This window comes from Ursus americanus, chromosome 2, assembly GCF_024610735.1.
Source record: "Ursus americanus isolate L20-20 chromosome 2, mUrsAme1.1.p, whole genome shotgun sequence".
Classification (NCBI taxonomy): domain Eukaryota; kingdom Metazoa; phylum Chordata; class Mammalia; order Carnivora; family Ursidae; genus Ursus; species Ursus americanus.
Genome location: NC_142128.1, coordinates 40,101,144 through 40,115,811, shown reverse-complemented (window position 1 = coordinate 40,115,811; position 14,668 = coordinate 40,101,144). Strand labels below are relative to the sequence as shown.

At 63.4% G+C, this 14,668-nt stretch overlaps 2 protein-coding genes across 5 annotated transcripts; both read right to left on the bottom strand.

Annotated features, from left to right (window-relative positions):
• Positions 1-775: 775 nt before the first annotated feature.
• On the bottom strand, positions 776-4,067 carry MRPL28 (mitochondrial ribosomal protein L28). 3 transcript variants are annotated; one of them, XM_045784070.2, is made up of 6 exons: positions 3,839-4,067; positions 3,291-3,588; positions 2,396-2,548; positions 1,991-2,125; positions 1,814-1,900; positions 776-1,220 (listed from the first exon to the last, which is right to left on the bottom strand). In XM_045784070.2, the coding sequence occupies exons 2-6, from the start codon at positions 3,576-3,578 to the stop codon at positions 1,113-1,115; spliced, it is 771 nt and encodes a 256-aa protein (XP_045640026.1). In that variant the 5' UTR covers positions 3,579-3,588; positions 3,839-4,067; the 3' UTR covers positions 776-1,112. The 3 variants fall into 3 exon arrangements, with proteins under 3 accessions (XP_045640026.1, XP_045640028.1, XP_045640027.1); XM_045784072.2 differs by having other exon boundaries at positions 3,823-3,852; XM_045784071.2 differs by lacking the exon at positions 3,839-4,067 and adding an exon at positions 3,785-3,807.
• A 1,346-nt stretch (positions 4,068-5,413) lies between these two features.
• On the bottom strand, positions 5,414-14,285 carry PGAP6 (post-GPI attachment to proteins 6). 2 transcript variants are annotated; one of them, XM_045784068.2, is made up of 13 exons: positions 14,126-14,285; positions 10,503-10,680; positions 10,228-10,420; positions 9,862-9,989; positions 9,418-9,686; positions 9,003-9,322; positions 8,578-8,668; positions 8,372-8,495; positions 7,820-7,956; positions 7,154-7,332; positions 6,924-7,070; positions 6,183-6,299; positions 5,414-5,827 (listed from the first exon to the last, which is right to left on the bottom strand). In XM_045784068.2, exons 1-13 carry the CDS (start codon positions 14,244-14,246, stop codon positions 5,531-5,533), a joined length of 2,301 nt encoding a protein of 766 aa, XP_045640024.1. In that variant the 5' UTR covers positions 14,247-14,285; the 3' UTR covers positions 5,414-5,530. The 2 variants fall into 2 exon arrangements, with proteins under 2 accessions (XP_045640024.1, XP_045640025.1); XM_045784069.2 differs by having other exon boundaries at positions 6,183-6,254.
• Positions 14,286-14,668: the final 383 nt, after the last annotated feature.

The window sequence follows — 14,668 nt, the reverse complement described above, 5'->3', positions numbered from 1 at the left end:
TCACAACATTGGAGCACCCCGTGAAGAAACAATCATGTGCATCAAGACATGGGTCCACAGGTACGCCCCAGAGGAGTCTGGGACTGACAACAGCATTTCCCAGCTTCGCACAAAGACCTCAGGATCGCTCCCCAGAGGACAGGCCCCACCCCTCAATAACCTCCCTATGCTGTGGGGTCTTAAGGGCCCTCCTGCCGCTGTGTTCACGGGCCAGCCACGCTCACTAGCCCACCACAGGCTCCCTCAGGCCTCCACCTCCATGAACACAGCCCAGATGTCTTCACTTCCACAGCACCTCTCAGGGGAGCTGGGTGCCCCTGGGTCAGCTGCCAGGACCAGGTCAGGGGAATCACTCCCTGCCTCCCAGAGTGATCTGAATGGGTCTCAATGCTCAGTACTCCCAGGAAAGGGCTAGGGAAGAAGGTCAAGGCACCCCCAAATCTCAGAGCAGGAACGGCCTCAGGGCACCTGGCCCAGCCTCCCACTGGGACTCACATCCCTGCACTTCCGGAGAGCTGGTGGGGGTGCTCACCACCCTGTACGGCATGCCAGCACGGATCCTTCCCCATCGCTCCCAGAGTGAGGCCACAGCTCTGCCTCTGCTCTGGAGAACACTCCAGACAGGTGGGGATGTGCAAGAGGGAGATGATCTATTGCCAGATGCCTTCAACTACGCTGGACTCTCCCAGTGGAACCCCGGTCCCACAGCTCAGCCACATCCCGCGTCTCTGGGGCAGGGCACGACGAAGTCAAAGACCACTCAGGAGAGCTGCAGTTTTCCAGCCAAAGCAGCACACACACGGCCCAGTTCACACTTTACTTGTGCTGCCCCCAAAGTGTGGTGACCTCACTTCAGCTGGGCCTCCACTTCAGGGGGAGGGGGGCTGCAGGGGCAGCAAGACGGCCCCAGACCTCTGGGGACCTTGGGACGAGACCCCTTGGGGCCTCCACAAAGCCCACCCAACCCTGGGAGCTGCTGAGTCAGCACAGAAGAACGGGTTCATCCACTACCCACACATGGTCCTCACCACCACCCCAGGCTCTTGTGTCCACAGTGCCGAGGGGGCTGGGGCACAGCCAAGCACGGCTGTCGGGCAGGGGTCACCGCGCAGTCACTTCCTGCTGGCTCGCTTCTGCACTACCACCGGCTCGGACAGTGCCTGTTGCTGAAGCCGCTCAATCAGCTCCTCCACGTAGACCTTGAACAGAGGAGTCGGGTCCTACAGGAGTGAGACAGGGTCACAATGAGTCGCTCTGGGGAAAGCGGGAATCCAGCTGCTGCTGGCCAAACACGAAGAGGACCCCTCAGACTTGGCTACAGCCACCAGCCCAGAGGACGCCGCCCTGTCCACAAGACAGGGGCCACCTTCCCTTGGGGACACAGGCTTCCCCGCCTTGGGGCCCTGTCGCTGCAGATAAACCAAGCAAAGAGAACGGGGGGCAGCGGCTGCTGTGCCATGGTGGGTTCCCTGTTTCAGCAGCGACCACAAGCTCCAGACCCTTCCTGGGCACAAACACAAAAAGACCTCAGCTTGATACCAGGAAGATCCCAGGGCAGGGGGTGGTACGTGGCCAAAGAAACCAAAGGTGGCACCAAGAGTCTTTCTGTCCATGAACTTATGAAGCCAGCTGGAGGAGGAGGTGGGCAGGAGAGTGTCAGGACCTAAGGGGAGGGGGCATGCCACACAGACCCCCAGGCTGTGGCTGTGTGAGGCCAGCTGTGCACAGCGGCAGCTCCTCCCCAGGTTCCCTGGGTGCAGTGGCTCCTAGTCCATGCTTCCCCACCCCCGTCCGCAGTGCTGCACATGTGCACCTTCTCCTCCAGGAGCCTCTGCTTCTCCACAGCCTCATCCAACGTCAGGCCAACCCACTCGGCTTCTGCCTCCGGGATGACAAACTCCTGCACAGGAGAGACCAGGCACACGATGAGCAGAAGTACCGCCCGTCAACGGGACCCAGGAGGAGTAAGAAGTACAAACCAAAGCCTCACCTTGTACCTGTCGTAGATGGCTGCCCTCTTCTTGGGGTTGTCTGGGTGCAGCTGGGGGTCCTGGCGGGCAAGCCGCAGCAGCATCCCTCGCTTCAGGTCCATCCCGAACTTGGAGCACAGGTCCTCCTTCGGAGTCTGGCAGGAGGCTATGCATGGGGCCAGGTGTTGCTGGCGGGGCCCTGCCCACCCCACCCGCCGGCAGACCCCACCAGGCTCCTCCTCAGCAGTTGGAGGGCCCCAGGCCATCACAGAACAAAGGAAGGTCTGAGAGCAAGGAAGGTGGCAGCAATGCTCCCTGGGACCCCGTTTATATTTCACTGATAACCCTCCACCCCAGACATGGGTGTGCCCCAGCGAGTCTCTGACTCGCTAGGAGACTCTGCTGTGTGCTGGCCCCCGGCTTGCCTTGAGGATGTAGAAGTCAAACCCGTAGGCCTCGTCGATGAGGTCCAGGGTCCGCTGGGTCACTGTGACGGTGAATTTCGTGTCCAGGATCTCACTGTAGAGCTCACGCTGAAACAGCTGTGGCTTCCACACCTTCTTCACCCTCTTTGAGAGCTAAGGGAGGAACAGAGACCTCGAGAGCGCTGCTGCTTCCCCCTACAGAGCCAAATGGGGCCCGGGGCATCTTCCTGGGACTCAGGACAGAGAGCTGGAGGGACCAGACCCCACCTGGGGACCCAGAGGATCAGCTTTTTCTCAACCCTGCCTGGGTTGCTGGTGAGTCCCAGGCACACCACACGTACAACCGTAACTCCGGGTTCACAACCAGGGACCAAGGGGCCAAAGGGAAAGGGAGAGGCCACCTGGGAGGCCTCAGACACAAGCCACCGTGCAGAGGGCTCAGAAGCCCCGCAGGTTTCCCACCAGAGGCTGCACAGTGTGGAAGGCAGACTGTGCATCTCTCAGCCTTCCTAGGTGCAGTGATGAGGTGGCCAGGCCGGCCGAGGGCGTCAGGAGGAGGCGAACTACAGCGTGCCACGCTGACAGGTGACCGGAGACCTGACCTCCCCCTACTTGCTCTCCCACACAGATCTCCTCATCCTCACACCTGATCTGACTAACCGCCCCCGTGGCTCTGCACTTCCTGCTTCCCGCGTGCACCACCCTGTCTCAGGACACCCAGTCGGCTTCACACGGAGTGAAATTGGCGGGGATTGGCTTCCCTGACCGAGTGAGTCTCCACCGCACCGTAAGCACACACCCCCACCCCAGCCTCGCTCCTGAACCTCGGAGCACAGCATGGGCCCAGGGCAGCAAAACCCAGACAAGTGCTCCGAAGCCTGCCCTGCTCACATACCTTGTCGTTGTTGAGGTATCTATGGCCCAGGATCCAGCCCTCCCCACCCCAGAGCCCCAGCTGGGATTCTGGGGGGTAGTAAATGGGAATGGGTACATCCTCCACACGCTCCCGCTGCCCATTCTTGGGGTTGGTCTTGAACTTAACCCCGTGAGGCCTGTAGTGCACAGGCGTGGGCGTCCGCGCCTCCTCCAGGGAGCGCAGGTAGTGCGGGGGCAAGCGGGAGCAGATACCCTCCCGCAGCCGCAGCTGCTTCCACAGGCCGACCGGGAACTTGTGCAGGGGCATGGCGGCGAGCCTGGCGGGAGGCAGGGGTGGCGCCATTACGCTGCAGCCCGGCCCCACTCGGGTCCCGACTGCCCGCGCGGCCTGACTCCCGACCCCGACCCCGAGCCTAGCCCCCCGACTCCAGATCCGACCCCAACTGCCCGTGTAGCCTCTCCCCTCGCCCCGACTCCTAATCCCGGACCCTGACTCCCGACCGAGGCCCGCACCTGCAGTCCCTACCCGCCCCACGAGACCCGACCCTCACCTTGCCCACAGCCTACCTCCCCGAGTTCCGCGCCGCACCGGAACCAGAAGTCGCGAGGCGGTGCCTAGCACCTCATCCGCCGCTAAATGGCTGAAAACCCCGTCAGTCTACTCTCGTCCCGCCCCCTTTCCTGTCTTTAGGGACCGTGGAAAATGCCCTGCAGCGAAGGCAGCAGCTCAAGGCACCGTCAGCAAATGCGGGCCCTTTTCCCCGGAGCGGAGCTGGGGGCGGGGAGGGGTGGAGCTTGTCATCCTTGGTCCCACTCCCTCTCCTGCGGGATGGAGAGCAGAAATCAAAGTAAAAACTCTTGTGTCTCCTGGCACCTGGGTGGCCCAGTCGGTTAAGAGTCCAACTCTTGATTTCTGCTCAGGTCATGATCTCAGGGTCCTCAGATCGAGCCCTCACTAAGCACAGATCCTGCTTAAGACCCTCCCCGCCCCCACCTCCCACCCCCGCGCTCTCTCTTAAATAAAAGACTCTTGTGCCTTGAAATATCACTGTAGAGTATTAAACTCACCAATCACAGCAAAATGAGAGCTACATAAAAATGTCTTAATGTCTTAAAAACTTGTAACCCAGAAAACACCATATAGAGCTGTTTGTTTCCCCTTTACAAGCCTAGAGAATACTCTGGTGGCCAAGTGCAGGGTGAAAAGGGGTGCGGGAGCCAACAGGGAGGCCACACCCCGGGTAGGAAGGGAAGCCCACAAGGCCACCCCACCTTCAGCCGCCTCAGCGTCCTGTGGTCACTTCCGGCACCCCTGGTACAGAGAGCAGCCACTGCAGTCTTGCCTTAGGGGAGGGGCAGTTATCCTGCTTCCCCCTTATCCTGCTTCCCCCAAGAGGAGGGAGAAAGGCTGGGCCAGGTCTCAGGGAAACCCCTCCCCAAACACACAATTAGGCCTGTACAGAGCACCGGTCATCATTCCTCTCTTGGAGCGACTAGAGATAATGAGTAGCTCCCCAGACAAGGGCCCAGGAACCCACGGGGTGGCTGGACACATGGAGTTGGGGCGAAGTGCACTCCCAGAGCAGCGGGGCAGCCCCCTCCCAAGGACGCTCTTCCCAAGGTCCTGCAGCTCCAAAGCAGAGGGGAGGGGCAGGACTGGACAGCCAAACCCAGCCTGTCATGGCAGCCCCAGTGCCCAGCAACTCCCTGGTGACTGTGGTCCCTATCCCCACACTACTGCACCAGAAGGGGGCATCCCCACGCCCAAGGAAGGCTGGCATCAGGGCACACCTCATCACACAGCCAGGGATGTAAGGAGGGAGGGCACAGTCCCAGGCTCAGTGAGGCAGAGGCCTGTGGGAGGTGGGCTCAGGCCTCCTCTGTCCCCCTGGGTCCCACTTCACCACCTCACAAGGGAACAGGGACGATGGGCGAATCTCTCCACATTTCCAACCATCTTTAAGCCAGCAGAACACAGAACCCGCCCCTGCATGGTACCTGCGGTCTCCAAGCAGCCAGGCCCAGGCCCCAGGGGCCCCTGCAGACGCCAGCTGGGACCTGCAGAGGGACCAAGGTAGCCAGCAGCCGGCAGGCACAAGGGAAGTGGGGGTGTAGTCCTCTCCTGAGGAGGAAGCCAAAGAGTGCACAGGGCAATTTTATTCAGTTGGAAATCGATCTGGACAGGGTCCTTCTCCTTTGGTCCTGCCGCTAGCCAGAGAGGTCATCATCATAGCTGCCGGCGTCCCTGAGCTGGCCACGTCACGTCACCGTGTACAGGTCCTCTCGGTGGTTCTTACAGATCTGATAGTGGCAAGTGAGCTTCTGCGAGCAGGCCCAGGGCTTGGTGTGCTCGTCGCGGGGCGGGAGCAGGAAAGCCGCACTCCCCGCCAGCAGCATGTGCCAGATGCTGTGGGTGTAGTAATAGTTGTCACTGGTCATCATGGAGGTATAGATGGCAATGGCCACAGCAGCCATCGAGATGCCGGGCAGGAGGTAGAAGACCCAGCGCTGCCAGGAGGTGGGGTAGCAGTGGCGCCGGTGCCCGCAGCGGTACACCTGGAGAGAACCATCCCGTGAGCGTTGGCACAGCAGGCTGCAGCCACAGCTCCCAGGGGCCCCGTAGGTCTGGACAGTGGGACCGTCGGTGTGACTGCTTGGAGAGGGCCCAAGGGCACAAGGACCTGACAGATGTCAGGCCCGGGCCCCGGGCAGGAAGCCGTGTGGGGCCCTCGCGGGTGCCCCCGGCAGTCCTCGACAGACGTGCAGGACTCAGGCCCAGCAGCAGAAACATGGCCAGAATGACGGGCCAGGCTCTTGTCCCAGAGTCGGGGTCTGCGGGGAGCCCAGACTCTCTTATCCCGACCACCAGGGGAGGGGTGAGGGCAGGAGCACTGGCCTCCCAGCTCCTTACCCACATGGTGACCATGACCACAAAGGCAAAGAGACAAGGTCCCATCATGTTCCAGGCACCCCTGCGGTCCAGCTGCAAGGACATGGCGAAGATCAGCGTGCCCAGGAGAAACAGGACCTGGGCAAGACACAGGGGTGACCACAGGGTCACTGGCTCCCTCAGCCAGTCATTCACGACAACAAGGTCCAGTAGGAACGGGTGACCTGGGCATGGTCATCGTCCTGCTGTCCCCCCGTCTCTTGGCCTTAGAGTTGCTTGCACACTGTGTCCTGCTCTGCACTGCTGGAACCTATGTGTCCCACTGATCCATCCCCAGGGAACTTCTGAGGCACAGACCTGGCCAGGCAAGGCACCAGGGCAGGTGTCTCTAGCAGCCAGAGCCAGCTGAGGCAGAAAAGTCCCCGGAGTGTCCTCAGCACCAGGGGCGGCAGGAGCACAGCTGGGGGCTTGTCAGGCAGGTCTGGTGGGGTTGGCGCTCTAGGCCTCTCTGAAGGGGGCTCTGGGAGAGATGGGCTGGGGGCCTCACTTAACCCTGCCCCCCACCTTTCTCTCCTGGCACCCTCCAAGCAGCCAGCACCCCCACCCCAGCTGGACGCAGCGTCTTCCAGAAGACGAGTGGTCATTACAAGACAGGGCAGGTCTCTGAGAGCCACGCCCTCTCCCCGGTCTCTCCCCCAAGAGGCCACATGCCAGGGCCTCTGCTGCCCCGGAGCCCAGACCCAGGCATCGGGAGTCACTCACATGTTTCTGGGCCGCCTTCAGCCGCGCCATGCAGAGGATGGTGACCCAGATGGACACCCCCGAGCCCAGGAAGTCGCAGTACTGCAGCGTATCGTAGCCCAAGATGCACAGCACCGCCTCCCCGGGCTGGTCACAGGCGTGGTAGAACTGCGGAGCATGGGTGGTGAGCCGCCGCCCAGCCCCCCCACCCCGCCCCTCCCCCACGGCCCGCGGGGCTGCAGCGGGGCTACCGTGGAGAAGAACATGGTGTAGGCGTAGACGGAGGCCTCCACCAGGAGCAAGCGGTGCACCGAGATGGCGATGGGAGCCAAGAACATGAGGTTGCTGAGGGTGAGAAGGACGGTGGCCACCCTCTGCTGGGCCACGGTCTGGGCCGTGCTGTTGTCCGTGCAGCTCCACCCACGCCAGCCTGTGGGCCAACGCGACACCAAGGGAGCTGAGGCGGGGGGCGGGGGCGTCCTTCTGACCTTCAGGGCCTCCCCCTCACCTAGAGGCCTGCAGAGAAACCCCTTTCTCCCCCAGGAGCCGGGTGGGACAGGCTGGGGCAGGCGGGGGGCAGGTGTGGGTAGGGGAGGCCAAGGTCAGGAGGCAGGACTGTCTCTGGGGGTGCCACCTGTGCCTGGGATGCAGGGGTAGGAACGGCAAGAACTTGCTCGGCCAAGCCACTCTCCGGCCTTGACAGAGCAGAGGTGGGCTCCCAGAGGAAGGCATCGGGCTGGGAGACCAAGGGCAGAACTGTCTGGAGGTAGGGCACCTTGCTGGCTCAGTCAGAGGAGCATGCAGCTCTTGATCCTGGGGTCATGAGTTCGAGCCCCATCATGGGTGTAGAGATTACTTAAATAAATAAACTTAAAAAAAAAAAAAAGTGTCTGGAGGCGTCCAGGCCTGGCCCTCACCGGCTTTGCAGCTGCAGCCTGCGTACAGGTAGCTGTGTCTACGCAGCAGGAGGCACTGGCCGTAGGGTCCGCAGTCATTCAGGCAGGGCACCAAGGACAGGGTGGTCTCCACGAGGACCGAGGCCTGCTCACACTCCCTGTGAGGAAGGGGCCACGGGAAGCTAGCTGTTGACATCTGCTGGTCAGTGCTCTCAGCAGGCTCTTGGACAGGAACCCAGACTTGAGGCCCCCAGGCTCCAAGTCCTGGCGGACAGCAGCTGTGAGCTCCGCCAAGGCCCAGACGCCCTTTCCCCTTCACCCTGCCCCGAGTCCCAGTCTCCCAGGGCCGTGTCCTGGACTGGTCCCCCTCCTTGTGTCCTGATTCCCAGGGCTGCAGCAGGAAGGGTGACCAGGGGGAGAAGAATCCCTCATAACTCCCGGAAGGCAACTGACCCCATGTGGCTTGCAAGAGGCTTGGTCGCTCCCAGACCTGGAGCGGGACGGCCCCATGCATGGTCCTGCTCTAATGGTTCTGCCGCCTGCCCCCAGCTGGTAGTCCCCAAGTCTACTTACTCAGGACCCTCGGGGCATACAAGCTGCAGGGAGAGGTACCAGTTGTCTGTCTCTGGGTAGGGGATGATGAGGTCGGCCTTGCGCGCTGCGGCACTCAGAGACAGGGGGTAGCCCTGGAAGAAGGCTGCAGGGAAGGGGGAAGGCCTGATCAGAGGCGGCCAGAGGGGCTGGCCGGGGACACTTGGCCAGATGCTGCGGGCCCATACCTGTGGTGCAGTTGAGCGAGGTGTTGAAGCTGAGGAAGGGGGAGGCGGCATTCACACAGACCGCCACCAAGGTGCTGTTGGCAACTGCGGTCTGGAAGGAGAGGCCGTGCCGTCAGCCCCAGCCCCATTGCAGCTGCCCTAAGTCCCCCCTCTGTCTGGTGCTGGGCTCCGTTCTCAGTGGCTCCTGCTGGCCCAGGGCCCTTCCAGGACTGGGGACACCCAGCCTGATCCCACCCATAGCCTCATCTCCTTAGCCCAGAGAACAGGCCTCCCTTTTCTCAGACAGAGCCCCTATTCCGCCCCAAGGCCTGCGGGGCTCCTCTTGTTGCCCGGAAGGCTGACCCTGTGTCTGTGCTAACGTCGGCCCGGGAAGACCCAAGCGGCACCCCTCAGCTGGGCAGGTCTGAGCCCACCGATGAAGGCACCTTGTTGGCCTGCAGGGAGACTGTGAGGGAGCCCCCGCTGTCCATGCCCGTGTTCAGGTAAAGCCGCATCACCGAGGGTGTGGCCGACCGCACCAGCACCGAGACCCTGTCCGCAGGCCAGAAGCGAACCGACACCACGTCCACGTCTTCCCGAATGACCGGGTAGCTCGTGAGGCAGAAGGGGCCCCCGCCCGCCCTGCCGCTCCTGCCCAGGCCGTGGCAGCCGGGGCTCGGGGGCAGCGGGCTGGCCGAGGCGTTACAGCTCTGGTTTGGGCTGCTCTGCGGGCGGTGCGGGAAGCCGAGACTCCACGGCCTGCAAGCTGTTGGGAGGACAAGGTGCTCAGCTGCAGGAAGGCCTGGGGGTCGGCGGCAGCGGGCAGGGCCACCCGCACCCTGCCCTCTCCACGCAGCCCACCTGTGAGGCCAGCTACAGCCCTGAAAGCCACTGACACATGCGGCCCTGCCAGGCTCTTGGCTGTCACTTGCAGCCACCGGTCCCAGGGTGGGGAGGGCAGCAGCAGGCGGCAGGCCCAGGTGGGGCTGATGCATGTGAGCACCTTCTGGAAGTTTCTGGGCAGGGTGGCCGAGCCCACGGTAAGGCGCACAGGGCAGCCCAGGCTCCCATTGGTGGCACAGCCCTGCAGCTCCAGCCGCAGCTCCTGGGTGTACTCAGGGATGAAGATTCTGTGGCGAGGGGGACACCGTCTGGCTCAGGCTCTGGGGCTTCCACCAGCCTCCCGCATCACTCACACCTGGGGCTGGGCATCTAGGCCTGAGACCCAGGCCCACACACTGGGGGCAACGGGACCACCCACTCCACCACACGCTCAGGTTGGGCCTCCCCGGGGGTCCCACTCACTTGAGGTAGCTGGGATGGGACAGGAGAGTCTGTGGAAGGGGAACGTCGGGCTCCAGGATAAAGACCTCGACTGCCCGTACAACCAGCATGTCGGGCTGGAAGACGTAGGCACAGGTGGGAACAAAACCCTAGGGGGAGAGTGAAGTGTGGGGGAATGAACATGCAGACATGGGGGCGTGGGGGCGCCAGGGCCAGACCGGAGAGCCCAGGAGTGGGGGGCAGGGCCGAAGCAAAGAGCCAAGGCACGGAACGGGGGGCAGGCAGGGCGGGACCAGAGCAGTCTGCCCTGAGGAGGTAAGTGACAGCGACTGGGCAGTCATGCAGGCAGGGATCCTGCCCCCCATCCCCGGAACGCAGCCCTCTTACCTTCACCTCAATCTTCTGGGAGGAGGGGGGCAGGTGGGCAGCCACGAACCAGTCGCCGGGTGCTGGGTGGGAGATGTTGAGGGAAGCGTTGCTCTGCAGCATCTTGATGAAGAAGGGGGACTGCACAGACGTGTTGGCAGGGAAGCTGGTGCCCAAAGGGTTGATGACAGGAGGGGCGCCATAACGGAAGTACCTGGACACAGGGAGAGCAGGACAGGAGTCAGCTGTGGACCCCTGGTGAGCCTGGGCGGACGGGCGGGTGGGCGGGCACCTACACAGTGATCTCGACGTTGGTGCACGTGGGGCCGCTGCCCCGGGACACTTGCAGCAGCCAGCGCAGTAGCACGGTGTCCGGGGGCACGCGGAAGTGGAAGAGCGTGGCGCTGCCGTACCAGCTGTAGAAAGACAGCTTCTGCGGGGACTGGGAGAAATGTTCGGACACCAGCCTGACGTCTGCGGGGAGAAGGTGCTGTCAGCCAGGCCCCCACATGCTCATGGGGTCCCACGGATGATGAGCCTGGCACACGCACCTGGACCCGTCGCGGTCCCCTCCGGCCCCGGCAGCTGTCTCTGGTGTGGCGAGGGCCCAGGACTCACCAGCTCTCCTGCTGCCATCACATTCCCACTCAGCTTCCACGCATTTAAGACCAGGGTTGTCATCTTTCTAAACCTCTCCACCCCCACCGGGGCACAGGCGCAGACCCTGAAGCCATTTCTCTGCCAGCTCTCCCCAGATCACCGACATCCCACCCATCAGCAGCTTCCAGAACGAGACCCCCAACATCTGTCACCCCAGATGCCTCAGACCTTCGAAGCAGGAGAGGCCCCCCTGCCCGTCCTCCCACCCCCTCCTGCACGCTGCCACGGTCTCACTCAGTACACTGCAGCCCCAGCAACTCTGGGGCCACGGGATGGAGGCTGAGGTCACGGGAAGTGTTCGGGGTGGAAGCTCTGTCCCCACCTCACCTGTGTCCTGGGCACCGGCCACCAGAACACGCACCCCACCTCCTCGGACCCTCTCCTGCTCCGTGCTGTGGGGCACGCTGTGCTGAGGGGATTCAGGCCCATGATGACTTGAGACACAGCCAGACGAGAGCCTGAGTACCTCCTAACCCAGAGAGGAGGCGAGCAGAGAACTTCGGGGAGGAGAGTCCAGGCCGGAAGCCCAGCCAGCTGTGAAGACGATGGGACAGCTGGCTCCTATGCTCAAGTGGGTGTGTGCTCATGCCGACTGGTACAGGGACAAGGCAGGAGCCCCTGGCAGCAAACTGCCCACGGCTCCAGCCTGGGGAGCCCCTGTGCCCACCCTCCTAGCAGCTCTCAGGTCCCCAAAACTCAGCGCGTCTCAGGCCAACCTCAGGACCAGCTCTGAGGCTTCTGGGGCTCAGCACAGAGACCGGAGGCCCCACCCTGGCTTAGGCCCCTGCTGGGGGTGTCCACCGACCGAGCCCCACCTGCACCAGAGAGGTGTCTGACCCCACATGTGCTGCCCACCCACAGCCCTCCCTCTTCTGCTCCTACAGGACAGAAGCACTCTGAGCGTTCTCTGTGCTCTTGGGGACAGCTAATTGGGCGTGGGGTCTGGTCACGAGGTGCCTGGGCTGGATGGCAGGGAGTCCAGCCCCAGCACCAGCTCAGGCCTCACACCTCCTGTGACCTTGGGTGTCCCTTCCCTTCTCTGAGTCCCAGCTTCCTCATGAGTTGGCTGAGGTAGACAGCACCTCCCTTCAGGTGCCCTGCCCTCCAAAGTTAATGGATATTAAAGTGCTTCCGGAAGAAACGCACTGTGGACACAGCAGGGTGTGGCCTCCCTCTCTTCCAAGCTGAATGCCTCTCTCTGCCCCACTGGGACAGTGGCTGGCTGACACCACCTCAACAGCAGGCCAGGGCCCCTCAAGGTAAGCCAGGTGAGCCGGGAAGGGAGCCAGGAGAGCAGGTGCTCTTCTGCCACCCTTCTGACCCTCCCATGGAGGCATGGGAGAGAAGACAATGACCCACTTGCAAAGCCAGTCTGAGCTCCAAAGGAGCCCCACACAATGGGGTGGGTGCTCAGGGGTAGGCTCTATGTGGGACGAATTCCAGACCTTCCAGGTGGCTGCTGGCCACCGGGTCCCATCCACCAGGCTGTGGACTGAATACCCGGAGGCCGGGAGCCGCGGAACCGACAGAAACCCCTCCTGAGGCCGCTTCAGCCCCTAGGGTAACATGATGAGAAAGGCGGAGAAAAGTGTTAGGGAGTCGAGGTAGGACATCCCCCCACCCCCACCTTAGAGAAGAAGTCTGCCGGCTGGGCCCCCAGCACCCTGGCCTGAAAGGAGCAAGGACTTTTGGCGTTGCCAGCGCTGGAAGGCCAGCCTGAGGGCACCAGGAACACAGCTAGTAGGTGGGACTTTCAGCAGGTGCATAGGAGATAAGAGACCTGCTCGAGCTCCCCCTAAGGCCCAGGGAATCCCCTTCCAGGGCTACATAGCCCCTCCAGCACCCCAGCTCTATAGCCTGACCTCCCTGCCCCAGACACCCACGCAGTTGTCTTGCTGAACACCAGACCATTAGCACATTTCCTCTATCAGGGAACACCAGCTTCACGTACCGCAGCCCTGCCCCACAGGCCCCTCCAAGGATACAGGGTTAGACAGAAAAGAGAGAAAGTCCCTGAGCCTGTCCTGCGAACCCCAGAGAGGGCACACTATCCCACACCCTCCAAAGCAGGATAGGTACCCAGAACAGAGACCCTGCCCAAGGGCAGACTCCAGAAGCCAGAGCCCCACAGCGGCCTGACCTCTCAGCCGGCCTAAGAGGTGAGGGGCTACCCCAAGTTTTCCATCTCCATAAGCCCCCCACCAGTGAGCCCTCACTGAGCCCTGACCCCAGGTTGGAGAAAAAGGTGGACATGAGGGTAGCAATATCCAAAGGAAAATTGAGTCAGGAGCCAATCTCTGGGGAAACCACCTTTCATTTCAAGCCCTGCCAAGCTCAGAGACCAGAGGCACAGCCCTCAAAGAAATAGGAGCTTGGAGGGTTTCAGAGAAGGGGGGAGGGGCAGGGAGCCAGGAAGTGGAGGGAGAGAGCCCCTGGCAGTGCTGGAGAAGCCCCCTGCTGCCCAGGGGGCATTTGGGTCCTCCCAGCCTGGCCACAGGGCCCTCAGGGAGACCCAGGCCACAGTCAGGGGAGGCTACTCAATACCCCCAGGCAGGACCCTGAGGGGCAGCATCTCCTGGTCTAGCCACCTCCTGGGGGTTCAGTCCAGGGTGGGGACTCTCAGACCACCCTGGCCTACCAGGCTCCTCAGGTCCACCTGGGAGTCCAGCCTCAAGAAGCACGGCCAGCGGCTGAAAGTCACTGCACTTGGGTAGGTTATGACCCTTTGAAGGGTGAAGACGGGAAACCCACCTGGGCCCCCCTCCTGGCCCTAAGCAACTTTCTCCCAACCCCTCCCGTCTCTGAGGCCAGAGGTGCGCCCTGGAATCCCACCGCACAATCCTTATTTCCAGTGGGCCTCCCAGCTGGAATCCCAGCGGGCTTCCGCTGCGCTCCTCCGCGTCCCTTCCCGCCTCGGTTGTGCCCTACCTAAACGTGTTGGGAGAACCGGGAAGGGAGGGCGCACTCCAAGGGGCCAGTCTGGACGAACTCGGCCCCGGGGACAGTGGGGGGGGCGCCAGCGTCTTTCCACCCTGACTACTTTAACACGGGGCGCCTGCAAAGGGCTGCCCTGGGCACCCCCCCCCCCCCCGCCTGGGGTGGGGATCCGGGCCCTGCGCCCGCGCCAGGTGAGCGCACAGGCGCCCCCGGAGTGAGTCACAATGCAGACCCCGACTCCCGGCAGCCCCCCAACCCGCCCGGCCCCAGCCCACGCGACCCCGCCGCCCCGCATGGCTCCCGCGGGTCCGCGCCGGCTCACCGCTCTTCCTGATGTCGCCGGCGGCGGCAAGCGGGGGCCGAGCGAGCAACATCAGCAGCAGCGGCCCCGCCACGGCCACCGCCACCGCCGCGCCCCCGGTCCCGGTCCCAGCCCGGCCCATGGCTCCGCGCTCGGCCCGGCGCTACCCGGACCGCGTCCCCCGCCGCCCGCCCCCGCCGCCGCCCGGGCAGCTGCCGCCGCCACTGCGGCCCCCGCCGCCGCCGCTGCCGCCTCTGCCCCGGGCTCCCATCGTCCCGGCCGGTCCCAGCCGCCGGCGCCCCGGGCACTTCCGCCTGCGAGGCCCCGCCCCGCCGGTAGCCGGGGCCGGAGCCGGACTCGGGGACGGGGATGGGAAGGAAGACGCTGGCGGGGGACCGAAGCGGGCCGAAGGCGACTTGGGGACACAGGGGGAGCTCGAGGAAAATGGGTCAGAGGAAGGTCGTGGACTGAGAGGGAATGCCGACCCGCCACCGCGCGCGCAGATGGGGGGAGGCAGGGCGGGATAGGATGGAGGGTCAGGCGGTGCTCGCGGACGTGGAACCG